General features: G+C 45.2%; 2 protein-coding genes across 2 annotated transcripts; one reads left to right on the top strand and one right to left on the bottom strand.

Annotated features, from left to right (window-relative positions):
- Positions 1,846-3,737, top strand: LOC8079898 (amino acid permease 3). The gene has a single exon (XM_021465951.1). The coding sequence runs from the start codon at positions 1,846-1,848 to the stop codon at positions 3,292-3,294; it is 1,449 nt and encodes a 482-aa protein (XP_021321626.1). The 3' UTR covers positions 3,295-3,737.
- On the bottom strand, positions 3,751-7,117 carry LOC8079897 (aspartic proteinase Asp1). The gene is made up of 9 exons (XM_021466231.1): positions 6,660-7,117; positions 6,267-6,384; positions 5,429-5,664; positions 5,110-5,340; positions 4,810-4,948; positions 4,538-4,726; positions 4,382-4,454; positions 4,200-4,287; positions 3,751-4,111 (listed from the first exon to the last, which is right to left on the bottom strand). The coding sequence occupies exons 1-9, from the start codon at positions 6,848-6,850 to the stop codon at positions 4,000-4,002; spliced, it is 1,377 nt and encodes a 458-aa protein (XP_021321906.1). The 5' UTR covers positions 6,851-7,117; the 3' UTR covers positions 3,751-3,999.

Below are 15,965 nucleotides of genomic sequence, written 5' to 3'. Positions count from 1 at the left end.
CACGACATGACAGATGCGATGTCTCCCATACCGCAGCAGGGCAGGGCGACGACTGTCCCAACCACCCTGGGCACTGCAGCATCACCTTTTTCACTGTGTGCTCTTACCTCTTTCACTGTGGCGTACAGCCTCACAGTAGAAAGGGAATGGGGGAGGTTAATCAGCACCACTATTTGACGTCTCTTCCCACTGTTGACGCGACATGCAGCAGCACCGGTGATCCGACCCCCACGACTCCTACAGGGCTCGGTAAACCTCCACAGGAGTGACCATCCCTCAAGGACAAGACGTACAGGCTTCAACAGGGTCGGGGCTGTAACTCTTCCACTCAGGGAAATTTACCCATGTAAATCCCTGTCTCCCCTTGAGGTTATAAAAGGGGAGCCAGGGCTCATAGCTAGGATCAGGTCTTCACACACATACGCCTAACACACTCTTCGCCAGAGCAACAACCAACACTCTGTCCACCACAAAGCCGAGACCTGGGACTCAGCCCTCTCTCGCAACCTGCTTGTACCCCCTACTACAAGCACCTTTGGGTGCAAGGTTATACAGAACCCCCGATCGCACTGGACGTAGGGCATTCTTGGCCCGAACCAGTATAAACCCTCTGTGTCTCACTTGCATCGCCATCCAAGTTTGGACAGTCACGCAGACTTATATTTGTTAGTGCCTAGACCACGAGTCTAGACGCCGACAATAACTATTAAAATAATAAATCATAAATGAAAATAAAAAACCATAAAAACATGAAAATGGCTATGAAAATCCATGGAATATTGTGTGGATATACTACTGCTACTACCACCTGAACCACCCATAATATATCATGGAACATTTCATGAGTATTGCGTGAACAATTAAAAATACATCATGGAACGTATATGGATACCACATAATAAACAACAAGAAATACACCAACGAAGATCTCCCTGGTACTATACAAACAATACAACATGCATCCTTTACAAACCTTTTTTTAAATAAAACATAATTAGACAAAAAAATAAAAAGAAGTCAAATTGAATAGAAAAAAATTAAAACAAAAACTCCATAAATAGAAGGAGAGAAAAAGGAAAGGAAAAATAGAAAAGAAGAACATTTCCTTCTTAATAATCTAAAACATACATTTGAAATGGGCTTTATGATGCACGCTGGACCTAAACCCATCTGGGCCGAATATTTCAAGAGAAACAGAACAGAAGGCGGGACTGAGCAAAAAAAAAAAAAACTTTAGTGATCACGAACCAGGGTATGGAAAAGAAATGAACTGAGCAAAAAAAAAAACATTACTCATCTAATATAGTACTATATGGAAAATTATCGTATATCGACAGTCTAACATACTTTGGGCGTGTTTAATTCCTTTTTTTAAAAAAAAAGTTTAGGTTTTGGTATATCATTTTATAAAATAAAACTAAACACTAAAAATTTTGGTAAAAAAGACGGTTATTCTCCATTTTAGATTTTGACATCAAGAGATAAAAAAACCTAAAAGAGCCTCAAGAGGCTTTTATAAAAGCAATAAATTCTATATTTTGGACGGAACTAAACATAACTCTGAAAATTTTAATTTGCATTTCATGACTCTAAAGTAGTTGCCATTTTGTATTTTAGATTTTACGAGGAAAACACCCCCAAATTTGTTAGAATCGTCTTCCGGAATCGGGAGAGAATCCGACTGTATGTCCGATACCCTGTTTATTCCGACATCCGACTTGCTGTTCATTTCGAATTCGAATTCGAATTCCGACGCAGCTCTCCATCTTATATATATATACCCGCTCAGTCCTCTGCCTCTCCGAACACCACGCGATCACGTCGTCACCACCCCGTCTCGCCGCCATGGTACAGATCAAACCGACCGAGGTCTCGCTGGAGGCAGGCAACCTGGCGGAGCACTCGGCCGAGCTCGACGACGACGGCCGCCCACGCCGCACGGGCACGGTCCTCACAGCCAGCGCGCACATCATCACCTCCGTGATCGGCTCCGGCGTGCTCTCGCTCCCCTGGGCGGTGGCGCAGCTCGGCTGGGCCGCGGGGCCCCCTGTCCTGCTCGTCTTCGGCGGCGCCACGTACTACACCTCCACGCTGCTCGCCGAGTGCTACCGCGCCGGCGGCGGCAGCGACAACCCCGACGCCACGGGCGCGCGCGGCCGCCGGAACTACTCGTACATGGAGGCCGTCCGCGCCATCCTCGGCGGCTGGAAGGTCACCTTCTGCGGCGTCATCCAGTACGCCAACCTCGCCGCCGTCGCCGTCGGCTACACCATCGCCGCGTCCATCAGCATGCAGGCCGTCTGGAGGGCCAACTGCTTCCACGCCCGGGGCCACGACGACGCGTGCCGGAGCTCCAGCGTGCCGTACATGATCGCGTTCGGGGCCACCCAGATCGTCTTCTCGCAGATCCCCGGCTTCCATCAGATCGAGTGGCTGTCCATCGTCGCCTCCGTCATGTCCTTCACCTACTCCGGCATCGGGATCGGACTCGCCGTCGCACAGACCGTGGCCAACGGCGGGTTCAGGGGCACGCTCACCGGCGTCGCCGTCGGCGGCGCGTCGGGCGTCACCGTCATGCACAAGGTCTGGAGCACGATGCAGGCGCTGGGCAACATCGCCTTCGCCTACTCCTTCTCCAACGTGCTCATCGAGATCCAGGACACGATCAAGGCGCCGCCGCCGTCGGAGACGGCGGTCATGAACAAGGCCACGGCGCTCAGCATCGCCACGACCACGGCGTTCTACGCTCTGTGCGGCTGCATGGGGTACGCCGCCTTCGGGAACGCCGCGCCGGACAACCTCCTAACGGGCTTCGGCTTCTACGAGCCCTTCTGGCTCGTCGACGTCGCCAACGCCGCCATCGTCGTGCACCTCGTCGGCGCGTACCAGGTCTTCTGCCAGCCCATCTACGCGTTCGTCGAGAGCCGGGCCGCCGCCGCGTGGCCGGAGAGCGCCTTCATCTCCAAGGAGCTCCGCTTGGGCCCCTTCGTGCCCAGCGCGCTCCGGCTGGTGTGGCGCTCGGCGTTCGTGTGCCTCGCCACCGTGGTCGCCATGGCGCTGCCATTCTTCGGCAGCGTCGTGGGGCTCATCGGCGCCTTCACGTTCTGGCCGCTCACCGTCTACTTCCCCGTCGAGATGTACATCAAGCAGCGCGCCGTGACGCGCCGCAGCGCCCAGTGGATCTGCCTCAAGGCCCTCGCCGCCGTTTGCCTCGTCGTGTCGGTCGTCGCCACAGCAGGGTCCATTGCCAGCTTCGTCGGCGCGTTCAGGGATTTCCGGCCATTCAGTGGCTAAACCTCGCCGTATACATGTGCATGCTACTGAAAGTTTGCAATGACCAGAGAAGCTTGTTTCTGTGAAGTAGCAGCTGCTACTGAAAGTCTGCCATCATTTCATTGTAATGTGTGTATAATAGTGGCCAGGACAGACTTGTTTCTGTAGCTTCCCATTGGATTGTCCATAACAAAGCATTTCAAGGTTTGCAAGAAATAAAAGCAACTAACAATATGCCAAACAATAATGCCTGCTGCGACATGTTCAGTACTTTCTGAACTCTGAAGCAAACAAGGTGATACCAGCAACAGATACCTTGTGTCTAGTAATAATACAAGTTTACCCAGCTACTACAGGCCTTGAGGGCATAATCTAACACAAGTATTTCTGAAACATCATCGTTTCCAGGGGCCATTATCCACACAACGCCCCTGAAGAATAAGACAATCTGCTGCCTGTGTATCACACAGTCGCTAGACACCTGGAACCGTAGTATATATATCACATCAATAGAACACCAAGTAAAGAATGTACAAAGAAAAGCTCGAAAAGAGTATACTCGTAACAGGGTGATCATTATATTTCATATATGAACATTATGATGTTTACATGTGACTAGGTTCTCTCTTTCCTAAAGAATACACGATCCTAACACTGTGTCCAGCCTCCCCATGGTGATCATCCTTCTGTTCTTTCTGTCACTCTAGCGGCCTCCCCTTGGGCAAATCACTCTTTGTTTGAACGGTAATAGGCTGGGCAATCTTCATTCGGAAGACCCATGATCCCCGGGAATTGAGGCCAACAATAACGTTCATCAAATCCATCAATGGTATTGTCGCTGTTCGGATAAATAGAAATGAATTAAGTGGGTGTATGTTCACTGTACAGGGGTGTGAAATGATCACAGAAGAGCGGAGGATCCAAACTTGGGGATTCTATCACAAGGTGCACGAATCCATCCAATTTGCCCTTTCTCATTGTCATAAATCACCATCTGATCCTGCATCGTAATGTCTGCAAGGGAAATAAAAAAAATAACATTAATTGTTGTGCGAGTCATAAATAAACTTTTTAAATGGGGTTAATTGGTTTTGTCTAAACTTCCTACCTCCAAGAATGCTCAGATCCTTGAGACCGACTTCGGATCCATTGAGGATGCCCAAACAGGCATTACCGTATTTCTGACAAACAGAGAAACAGATTTTAGCCACCAACAACTTACTACTGCCACTGATAATAATTCATCGGGTTATGGAATATTTACTGTAACAATGAGGTAGTTTTGAGGAGGGATCTCCATGAACGCCTTGTTGCCATTGCCAAAGTTCAGCACCAAAGATTTGAATTCCTTTTTCACATCAAGCACAGATTTGAATGGTTTCTTCCCTTTCCAGCACAGAGGAAGAGAGGGATCAGATACCTCTTTCAGCGTCCTGCTTAGGTCACCCTTAAGCTGCAAGAAACAAAACCTCATTATCCCCATGTTTACTCATGAATTATTATTTGCACTACATGAGAAGAAGTTTTTAAACTTACAGCGGTGACAAGTGCTTGATATGGCTGTGCAGCAAAGTAGGTGAATGAGCTTCCACTGTCAAAGACTACTTCCGTCAGTTTCACACGCAGTGACTGGTCACCAAAGTACAGACTTGCTGAGCCAGGGGAATAGTAATTCCTGGAAATACAACCTTATGTCAAGCTAGAATAATAATTCATAAAATATAATGTTATGACAATTTGAAAGGGAGAAAGTAAGGCCACAATTTATTCTGATGTCATCTGAAAATGCCAAAGGAAACAGGTTTCATTGCAACTTTAAAGGACCATGATGCTCACCGGAGAGGACTGCGAACCATAGGAGTCCATGTCACACGTTGATAAGGCACAAGATCATCACCAAAGAAGAGGAACCCGCCACCTCTTAGGCTGAGGCAGTGGCCAACCACGTTCTTGGTGACTCCATGCTGTTTGAACTGTGAAAGTAAGCTAACTGATCCAGTCCCAAGCCCAAGCACACCGTCAGTAGGCGACATCTCACCGCTGCTGACCTGTTGATCATAACCACACCTGCACAAATGGAAGGGGCCAAAAAAATACCAGTTCAAGAATCTAATTTTGCAAAAGCAGTACACCTCAAAGGATGCAAGTAGTGTACCCGAACGCCAGACTGGGGCGGACAACAGAGCCATTTGCGAGTCGGAGCGCGAAGCTGTCATTGACAAGCACACCGGTGGATGACCCCTGATCTGCATACTTAATCACATAGTCGCATTGCTCATATGGTGAATCACATTTGTGTTTCCTGTTTAGCCCGTTGTGGAGGGAAGCACACAGTTGATCCACGCATGGCACCAGCTTGTTCTTTGTTGGCCGGTAGAGTGGGTGTGGCACCTGCACCAACAAGACAATGCCAAAAAAAGTATGTTAAGCATTGTGTTCAATTACAAATTTTGGGCTAGAGAGAAATAGAATGCTCCACAGGTGATGTAATGCAAGACTAACAAGAGACAGACGATAAATCTTGAATTGGAAAGCAAAGTCCAAATAGGACATCCAGGAGAAAATGCCAATTCCAGAAGACCTGAACTGAACTGATTCGTGACTGTCATTTGTGGACTACACTTTATCCTTCTTTTTCCGACAGAAGTGACTTTTCGTTTGAAAAGAAATACCAACTAACTAACAGAATATAGTGCCTACATGGTATCCGAACTATAGTATTTGCAGTGGAAGCAGCGTAATCAACAAGCCAGCAGTTACTGATATTCCAGAAAGCGAAATTGTGAATTTGATAAATTAAAGCAGTGCCTAAATAAACAAGAAAACAGTGAAGGTAAAGACTTTGGACCAAAACAATCCCAAGGTCGAACAATGATCCTTGAACTAACACCACCATGATTCCATGAACAACTCATGATGGCAGCAGCATCCTTGGCCGACCTGAATTAAAAATCAGAGAATCATGGAACGGACGGCGAAGGAAGGAACGGTACCTTGTTGCAGCTCCTGCAGGGCGCGTCGCACTGCAGCCAGGTGAGATCGCTGCCGGTGTCGACGTCCAGGAAGTATGGCTTGGGCGGGTTGCCGATGTTCATGGCCACATAGTACAAGCTGCGAAAGAAATCGATTTTGCTGATCAAAAAATTGTTTTTTTTTAATCTCTGAAAAAGATGATCCATCTCTGGAGCAGTAAACAATTCTGTCTGACGCTCCAAGAAGAACAGAGCAATGCGCACGGAAATCCACGGGGCTCCCGAATGGAACCAAAAGTGGCAATCAGTTGATTGGTTCGTCCGTAGTGGCTCTTGGAGTCAGCCAAGGGGAATGGACGGAAACAGATTGGCTGGCCACGGAGAAGAGCAGAGCAAGAGCGAGGGGGAACGCACCCGTGCGGGTAGACGTCGCCGTAGAGCGGGAAGACGGCGGAGGACGCCTCGGTCTCCACGCCGGCGACGGAGCTGGACGCCCCACCCCTCACGGGCTTGTCCCCGCGCACCACCGCCGCCGCCGCCAGCAGCAGCGCGAGCAGCGCCACAAGCACGACGAGGCCAGCGGGCGGGGCCCACCTCGGAGCCATGGGGGGCAGGACAGGCAGAGTCTGGGAGCAGGGGAGGAGACAGCTAGCTAGCTATACTTGTCTGCTCCTCCTTTCTCTGAATTTATTTTCTTGGTGGTGTGGTGGGGGCCTGTGGGAGGGTGGGGAGGCGAGGGGTTTTATAGGGAGCACCGGAGGAGGAAGAAGATGGGAGGAGGAGTGGTGTTGTGGATTGGAAGTTTCCTCCGAGGAAGGAGAAAGGCTTGCTGCTGTTTCTTGGTTTTGTTGCAGCAGCAAGGAACAAAAAAGATGCAAATGCAAGGGAAGGAGAAGACTTTCAGTTAACTGTTAGATTATTCCCCCTTTTCTTTTCAGAGATGTTTCTGATGCGGCTTTTTTCAGCTTCGTTTTTTTGATCAATCGGCTAGGTAAAGGCAAAGGTGAAAGGTTGCCTCTGCATGGAATGGAAAGGGAGGAGTGTGGGTCAAGGAATAGTAGTGGCTGTTTCTTGTGTGGACGCTGCTGTACTCATCTACTCTTTTGATTGTTCCAGGAAAGGAAGGAAGGTATTGCCTAGCTGTTGTGTTCAGCTTTGGCAATTGGCATCATTGTTTAAGTGTGTACAAGCGTGGTGCATGCACAGGAAGTCAGCAGTGTCAATACTTATTTATTGTACAGAGCTGCAAGTGGTGCCAGATTGACGCTTTTTTTTTACCGTGTGAAGCTTGAATGTTTATCTCAGCAAACTATTTCTTGATCTTTATAACTTTCTTGTACCTCGTCACCTCGTGTTGCAAACTATCCTAAAGATAATGTAGGGTCGGATTGGTCGCCTGCAACCCTTTATCCAAGATTCCTAGTTTAACTCCTGTTACATCGAATATTTGGACACATGCATGGAGTACTAAATATAGACTATTTACCAAACTAAAAATATAACTAGAGAGTAATACAAGATGAATCTTTTAAAACTAATTAACCCATAATTAGATAATAATTACTAAATAAGACAAAAATACTACAACACTGTTAAACTTTAACACCCAAACCAAACATAACATCCCCTTAGTTATCTGACAAGGCCATAGACAAGTTACATTATTCTCAAAGCAAGTTGAGCTGCACACTCTCCGCTCTGTATGGAGACTCGGTCTAACGACTTACGTAGAAAACCAATCAAACGCATAGCACTATACAACTTTCTACTCCAAATTGCAATGCATGTACAAAAATCGTTCGGCCTTGTTTAGGTTTTCGGTGAAAAGTTTTTAGTACTGTAGCACTTTCATTTATATTTGGTAATTATTGTCCAACTATAAATTAATTAGGCTCAAAAAAATTATCTCGTAAATTACAGATAAATTATATAATTAGTTATTTTTTAATCTATATTTAATGTTTTATGTATGTGCCGTAAGAATAGATGTGATGAGGTATTTTAAAAAGTTTTTGGATTTTAGGTGCAACTTACAATTAATAATTTCAGGATATTATTTGAACGAAAGGCCAATCACCGAAAATGAACTTAGAGATATGCTGAAAATGGTTGTTTTTGTAGCAACAAGGAAACCATCATACACTTGTTTTTCAATTGTCATGTTGCAAAATTTGTTTGGAGAGTTGTTTAAGTTGCATTAAGTTTACAACGACCAAAGAACATGAGACATCTTTTAGTTTGGTTACAACAAGTACCAAAAAATTCCAATATCAAGTTTGTCTGGAAATAAGTATAACTTTTTTCTGATTGACTACAAATGATGTAATCTTTGAAAAACGAAGTCTACATTCTTATGTAAAGGCTATTTCAAGCCTACTTGCGAGACACATGTTTGGTCTACACTTAAAAAGTAGGATGATAGACTTATCTCGAAATGGGCATATTGAATGTTGGAGACCTTGACAATGGAAACATTTGCCAAGCATAGATGAGTGTCTTCTAATAGGTTTAGTGTTGTTCGTTGTTTGTATTTATGTTGGTTCTTTTATTTGATACTTTTTACCTTGTTTATTTAAATAGCTCTAGGCCGGAACCGTATAATGATGGATGACTGAGTATAAAACTCTTGCGTAAAATTTCCCTTTTCGAAATAAAGAAATTCTTGCAAATAGAGCAGTGGCAATTAAATATGTTTAATTAATCATTTTTGTTACTATTGTGGATTAAACATGTATGATTAAGTCACTTTATTTTAAGGTTAAAATCATGTATGGAGCTCGGACCTACTACTTTCCAAACTGACCATTCACTACTGTGTAATAGGAAAAACAACACTCTCATTTAGTACTTAGAGCTTTTCTAAAAAAAGAAAAATGTTAATATACTAGTATCTGTTACAAGACTCTAGTTAGAATTCATGGTCTAAAGTTTAGTCGGTTAAAGGTGAGGATTAAACTTTAGACTAATGGTCTAATAAACTAATGGTCTTTTTGTGAAGTTGGAATTGGACAAATTTAAACAACACTTTAGTTCATATGGTGGAGCCTTGAGAATTAAAGTGATGTAAGTTTAGTGGCTAAACTTTAAACAATATAATATAAACATGACAAGATAATGTGAAATTACAAATCATCCACTTTAGATGCTATTGGGTGGTTGCAACACCTTCATCTCCTCGGAATGTTCCGTGTACTGCGGTATTTGGTCAAGAAGCAGCAGTATTAGGCCTGGTTTAGTTCACCCTAAAATTCGAAAGTTTTTCAAGATTTTCCATCACATCGAATCTTGCGGCACATGCATAGATCATCTAATATGGATAAAAAATAAATAATTATATAGTTTGTCTATAAATCATGAGACGAATCTTTTGAGCCTAGTTAGTCTATGATGAAAGAGCATCTAGGCCCCTAGTGGTTTCGGTGATTAATGACATTTTTGATTACTATGACTAACGTGTGTTTTGCAGAGGCAAAGTCATAGGTAAGGTCATGGTATATAGGTACTCGATGGACAGGGACGTACATGCCTACTTAATAGTGGAAATCGTTTCGGTTTTCAAAGGATGGATGGACATCGTCAAGACTAGACTAAGTCTAAGTGCCATATGGTGAAGGAGGGCACTTAGAGTAGTTTAGGACTTTGTTTTCCTTTGACCGTACTATTAAGAGGGGCTTTGATCTAGTAGCTTGATTTAGGCAAGGCTTTAGGTTTAGGTGTGGTGCACACTTGGTAAACCTAGCACTAGGCAGCTCAAAGACAGTCCTTAGATCGAGAGGAACCTACTTCGTTTTGAAGCGATCGCGTTTCGACGAAGTTTGGGTACCCAAAGGGGCACCGGACGCTGCACCGGACGCTCTGTGAGTGCGTCCGGTGAGGTCCTTAGCCGTTAGAACAGTGCCGTGCTTAGGGTTAGGCACCGGACGCTAGCACCGGACGCACCGGGTAGCGTCCGGTCCCTTACCCAGGGAGGTTGCAAGCCTTCCCTGAGCACCGGACGCTAGCACCGGACGCACCGGGTAGCGTCCGGTCCCATGCGCAGGGAGCATGTAAAGTTTTCCCGAGCACCGGACGGTGTACCGGACGCTGCGAGTTAGCGTCCGGTGACCTGTCAGAGAAAAGTGCAGGTAGCCGTTATGAGCACCGGACGCTCGGTGCAGTGCGTCCGGTGCAACATAATGTGCGTCCGGTGACCCCGTTTTCAGTGGAAAACGGCTGGCCGACTGTGGGGGTATAAACCCCTATACCCTTACGGCTAGACTTCAGCTAGGAAGCTTGGCCCACTACGAGACGAGTTCAAGGCTTGATCCGACAGCCCGTGTTTCGTGCAAGGAAACAAGACGTGGAGATCAAGCAGGATTCTAGTCGGTTAGAATAGGAATTGATATCGAATTATCTATGGTAATTGTAACCGACTAGGATTAGTTTCTAGATCTGTAACCCTGCCCTCCAGACTATATAAGGAGGGGCAAGGGACCCCCCTAGGACAGATCATATTCTCTCAGCACAAATCAATACAACCAGACGCAGGACGTAGGTATTACGCCAACTCGGCGGCCGAACCTGGATAAAAAGCTTGTCCGTGTCTTGCGTCACCATCGAGTTCGTAGTTTGCGCACCGTCTACCGATAAACTACTACCGTGGGTATACCCCAAGGTAGACTGCCGACTAGCTTTCGTCGACACCGACCTTTGGACTTCGTGGATAGTATTTATACTTCTCCACCTCGTCCATGAGAGCCCTCTTGCCCATTTGAACATCTGAGAAACTTGTTGTGGTGCAAGAGAGTTGCAAGAGCCTAGAGAGGATTGAGTTTTGAGTGAATTCTTGAGAGAATCCTCCTCTAGTGAGTTCCAAGAGTCAAGTGTGCATCCACCACTCTCTAGAGCCTTGTTTGGGTCAAGTGAGAGTTCTTTGCTTGTCACTCTTGGTGATCGCCATCACCTAGACGGTTCGGTGGTGATTGGAGGCACGAAGATCACCCGGAGTTCTTGTGGGTGGCTCGTGTCAAGCTTGTGAGCGGTTTTGGGCGATTCACCGCGACGGAGTGTCGAAGAATCAGCCCGTAGAGAGCACTTGGTCCTTGCGCGGACCAAGGCGGAGCAAGACCCTTGCGCGGGTGCTCCAACGAGGACTAGTGGAGAGTGGCGACTCTCCGATACCTCGGCAAAACATCGCCGAGCACTTTCTTCCACTACTCCCTTACTTTCTAGCATTTACTTTGTGTTTTTACTTTCTTAGAATTGCCATGCTAGAATAGGATTGGAACTAGGTTGCAAAACTTTTATCCGGTAGCTTTCTAAGTCACACTAGGCACAAGGGGTTGAATTGGAGCTTATAGGTTGCTTAAATTTTTAGAGAAGCCCAATTCACCCCCCTCTTGGGCATCTTGATCCTTTCAATTAGTATCAGAGCCTAGTGCACATTTTTTTGGCTTCACCGCCTAGAGAAAGATGTCTAACGGAGATGGACCGCCACCCATGTTCGATGGGGATGACTTCCCGTATTGGAAAATACGGATGGAGTCATACCTTGAGGCATGCGATGTAAAGTGCCTAAAAGCCGCGACCGAAGGGTTTGCCCCTCCGGAAAGAGCCACCGCTCTTACTCCACAAGAGCAAGAAAACGAGAAGTGGAATGCAAAGGCCAAAAACCACATCTTTAGAGGTCTTTGCAAAGAGGTGTTCAACCGTGTTCGGAGCCACAAAACCGCCAATGAACTTTGGAAGGAACTTTGTGCGCTCCATGAGGGAACTAAGAGTGAACGCGAGGAACGCTATCACCTAGTGATGAACAAGCTTAATACTTTTGAAATGCTTCCTAAAGAAAATGCTAATGAAATGTATTCTCGCTTGAATGTCATTGTAGAGGAGCTAAATGGACTTGGGCTTACACAAATGAGTACGGCGGATGTAGCAAGGAAGATACTATGTGTGCTTCCCATTGAGAAATATGGGCACATAGTAACCGTGCTTCATCAAGGCGATCTTTCCACCGCTACACCAACCACCATATTGGGGAAGATCAATGCTCATGAGATGTACATGCACATGAACCCTCAAGATGGCACCTCGTCGGCCAAGAAAGAAAAGAAGGACTTGGCTCTCAAGGCTTCTCACAAGGGCAAGGCCAAGAAGATTGAAGTTGAGTCATCAACTTCAAGTGATGATGATGCATCCATTGCCCTCTTGGTGAGAAGAACCACAAAAATGTTGAAGAAGCTCAACAAGAATGGAGTCAACTTTGACTCCAAGAAGAAGAAATTCTTCACAAGTAGCAAGAGGAAGCCCATCTCTGAGATGGATTGCTACAATTGTGGTGAACTTGGGCATCTTGCTCATCAATGTCCAAAGCCCAAGAAGGATAAGTACAAGAAGAAGAACAAAGAGCAAGATGATTCAAGTGATGATGAGAAGAATGACAAGAAGCAATACAAGAAGAAAGGTGGCAAGAAGAAGGAGCACTACAAGAAGAAAAATGGCAAGGCTTACATTGTTGGTGATTGGCTCACCGACATTGAGAGCTCAAGTGGTGACTCCTCCGGCAATGAAAGTGATGATGAGAAGGTTGCCGCCATTGCCATTGATGCTCCATCACCATCATCTTCACCACTATCTACATCCTCTACACATCTATGCCTTATGGCTAAGGGTGACCGGAAGGTACAAAGTGAGGATGAAAGTGGTGAAAGTGATAGTGAATATGAATCACCTTCTTATGATGAACTTGTAAAATTGCTAAATAAGTACACTAAAGTCATAAGAAAATCTAGAAGTGAAAATGAAAAGCTTGAACTTGAAAATGAAACACTTCTAGCAAAGCTTAAGTCTAGTGATGAGCTTAGAGATCAAAATGAAATCATGACCACTAAGCTCAAGGAGCTCAAACTCTCTCTAAAAGAGCTCAAAGAAAAACATGATAAACTTGAGAGTGTTCATGATGAGCTTATCACTAGATATAGAGCAATTAAAGAAGAGCTAACAACTCTAAAAGCAAACTATGACAACCTTGAGATTGCTTATGAACTTGCAATTGATGAAACACATGTTGCTACTAACAATGTTGCTAAGCTTGATATAGCCACATCTTGTGATGACTTACTTGTGGAGAGCACAAGCAAATGTGTTGATTGCAAGGGCAAGAAAGTGGTAGTGGCCGAGAGTTATGAGGACACTATCAAGCTCAAGGATGAAATTGTCATGCTCAAGAAAGAGTTGCAAGAACAAGCCAAGCACAAGACCAATGTGATTGAGTCACTTGATCAAGACAAGAAGCTTGCATATGAGAACAAGTTGCTCAAGGAAGAGAATCAATATCTCAAGCTTGGTTTGATGTATGACAAGCAAGAAGAAGATGAGACATTCATCTTGGATGAGTTAGCTAGCAACAATGACCCAATCATCAAGAAGCTAACTCAAGAGAACAACAAGCTAAAGAAAGAGAAGGAACACCTAACCATGGGATTAGCAAAGTTCACAAAGGGAAAGGACCTTCAAAGTGAGCTTTTTATGAACACCGTCATGAAGAAGGACAAGAGTGGGATTGGCTACAAGGCTCATCAAACAAAGCTCATCAAGTCACTAGCCACTCATGATCAACCAAGCAAGCCAAAGCCCAAGAGGTGCTTTGAGTGTGGTCAAGAAGGACACTTTGCTCATGAGTGCAAGGCACCACTACCACCACCCTTGCCCAAGCATGCAAGACCATTTGCCTTCAATGCTCATTACATTGTAAGGAAAGACAAGTGTGGCAAGGTCAAGGTTAGCTTCATGGGGCCACCAAACAAGCAAAGGCCAAAGAAGATTTGGGTGCCAAAGCAACTAGTAGAGAAGGTCAAGGGCCCTAAGCAAATGTGGGTCCCTAAATCTCAAGCTTGATCTCTTGTGTGTAGGTGAACTACAAGACCGGTGGATCACATTGGGTAATTGATAGTGGTTGCACTCAACATATGACCGGAGATCCCCGGATGTTCACCTCTCTTGATGAAGATGTTGACAACCAAGAGAAGATCACATTTGGTGACAATTCAAAAGGCAAGGTCAAAGGATTAGGAAAGGTTGCTATATCAAATGACAACTCCATCACCAATGTGCTATATGTGCAATCTTTGAGTTTCAACTTGCTCTCGGTTGGACAACTTTGTGATCTTGGATTTGAATGCCTATTCAAGAAGAAGGAAGTAATTGTGACCAAGGAAGATGACAATGAAGTGATTTTCAAAGGCTTCCGGCACAACAACTTATATGTGGTTGATTTCTCATCAAATGAAGTTGATGTCAAGACTTGCTTATTCACCAAGACTTCACTTGGGTGGTTATGGCATAGAAGGTTAGCACATGTTGGAATGGGCACACTCAAGAAGTTGATGAAGAAAGAATTGATTAGAGGCTTGAAGGATGTGACATTTGAAAAGGACAAGCTTTGTAGTGCATGTCAAGCGGGCAAACAAGTTGCAAACACTCATCCAACCAAAGCCTATCTCTCTACTTCAAGAGTGCTTGAGCTACTTCACATGGACTTGTTTGGACCAACAACATATGCTAGTCTTGGAGGCAACAAATATTGCTTGGTTATAGTTGATGATTTTTCCCGGTACACTTGGACATTCTTCTTGCAAGACAAGGCCGAAGTTGCATCAATATTCAAGAAGTTTGCAAAGAATGCCCAAAATCAATTTGATGTGAAGATCAAGAAAATTAGAAGTGACAATGGCAAAGAGTTTGACAACACCAACATTGAAGAGTATTGTGATGAAGTGGGAATCAAGCATGAGTTCTCCTCAACATACACACCACAACAAAATGGGGTTGTAGAAAGAAAGAACCGGACATTGATCACCTTGGCAAGAACAATGCTAGATGAGTACAACACTTCGGAGAAGATGTGGGCCGAGGCAATCAACACAGCATGCTATGCTTCAAACCGGCTCTTTCCGCACAAGTTCCTAGAGAAGACACCATATGAGTTGCTAAATGTGAAGAAGCCCGATGTCTCATTCTTTAGAGTGTTTGGGTGCAAGTGCTACATCTACAAGAAGCGTCAACACTTGGGAAAGTTCCAAAGAAGATGTGACATTGGCTACTTGGTTGGCTATTCATCAAAATCCAAAGCATATAGAGTCTTCAACCATGCCACAAACATGGTTGAAGAAACATTTGATGTTGAATTTGATGAAACTAATGGCTCCCAAGGAGCAAGTGATAATCTTGATGATGTAGGTGGTGAACCATTGAGGGATGCCATGAAGAACATGCCGGTGGGAGACATCAAGCCCAAAGAAGATGATGATGATGTGCAAGTCATTGAGCCACCAACCACCTCACATGTACCACAAGATGAAGACAAGGATGTGAGAGATGCTCATGAAGACACCCAAGTCACTCATGAGCAAGCGGTGGCACAAGCACAAGATGTTGATGCTCCCCAACCAACCCCTCAAGTAGCACCAAGAAGAACATCACATCTCCTCCAAGATCACTCTCAAGATCTCATCATCGGGAGTCCATCACGTGGTGTAACTACTCGTTCTAGACATGCTTTATTTATTGAACATCACGCTTTTGTGTCTCTTGAAGATGAACCAAAGACTATAGAGGAAGCTCTTCGTGATGTGGATTGGATCATGGCCATGCAAGAGGAGTTGAATAACTTCACTCGCAACCAAGTATGGACACTTGAAGAGCGACCCAAGGATGCAAGAGTGATTGGAACAAAGTGGGTCT

The sequence above is a fragment of the Sorghum bicolor genome, chromosome 8 (genome assembly GCF_000003195.3).
Source record: "Sorghum bicolor cultivar BTx623 chromosome 8, Sorghum_bicolor_NCBIv3, whole genome shotgun sequence".
Classification (NCBI taxonomy): domain Eukaryota; kingdom Viridiplantae; phylum Streptophyta; class Magnoliopsida; order Poales; family Poaceae; genus Sorghum; species Sorghum bicolor.
The sequence above is the reverse complement of the archived record's forward strand: the minus strand, read 5'-3'. Positions and strand labels throughout refer to the sequence as shown.

What these genes read in the sequence shown, in the direction of transcription:
- LOC8079898 (XM_021465951.1), top strand. Translation starts at nt 1,846, where the DNA reads ATGGTACAGATCAAACCGACCGAGGTCTCGCTGGAGGCAGGCAACCTG.
- LOC8079897 (XM_021466231.1), bottom strand. Translation starts at nt 6,850, where the DNA reads ATGGCTCCGAGGTGGGCCCCGCCCGCTGGCCTCGTCGTGCTTGTGGCG. An exon ending in CGCCCCAGTCTGGCGTTCGG is followed by an intron (nt 5,341 to 5,428) that starts GTACACTACTTG and finishes CCATTTGTGCAG; the next exon opens with GTGTGGTTATGATCAACAGG. An exon ending in ATGGTTCGCAGTCCTCTCCG is followed by an intron (nt 4,949 to 5,109) that starts GTGAGCATCATG and finishes TTGTATTTCCAG; the next exon opens with GAATTACTATTCCCCTGGCT.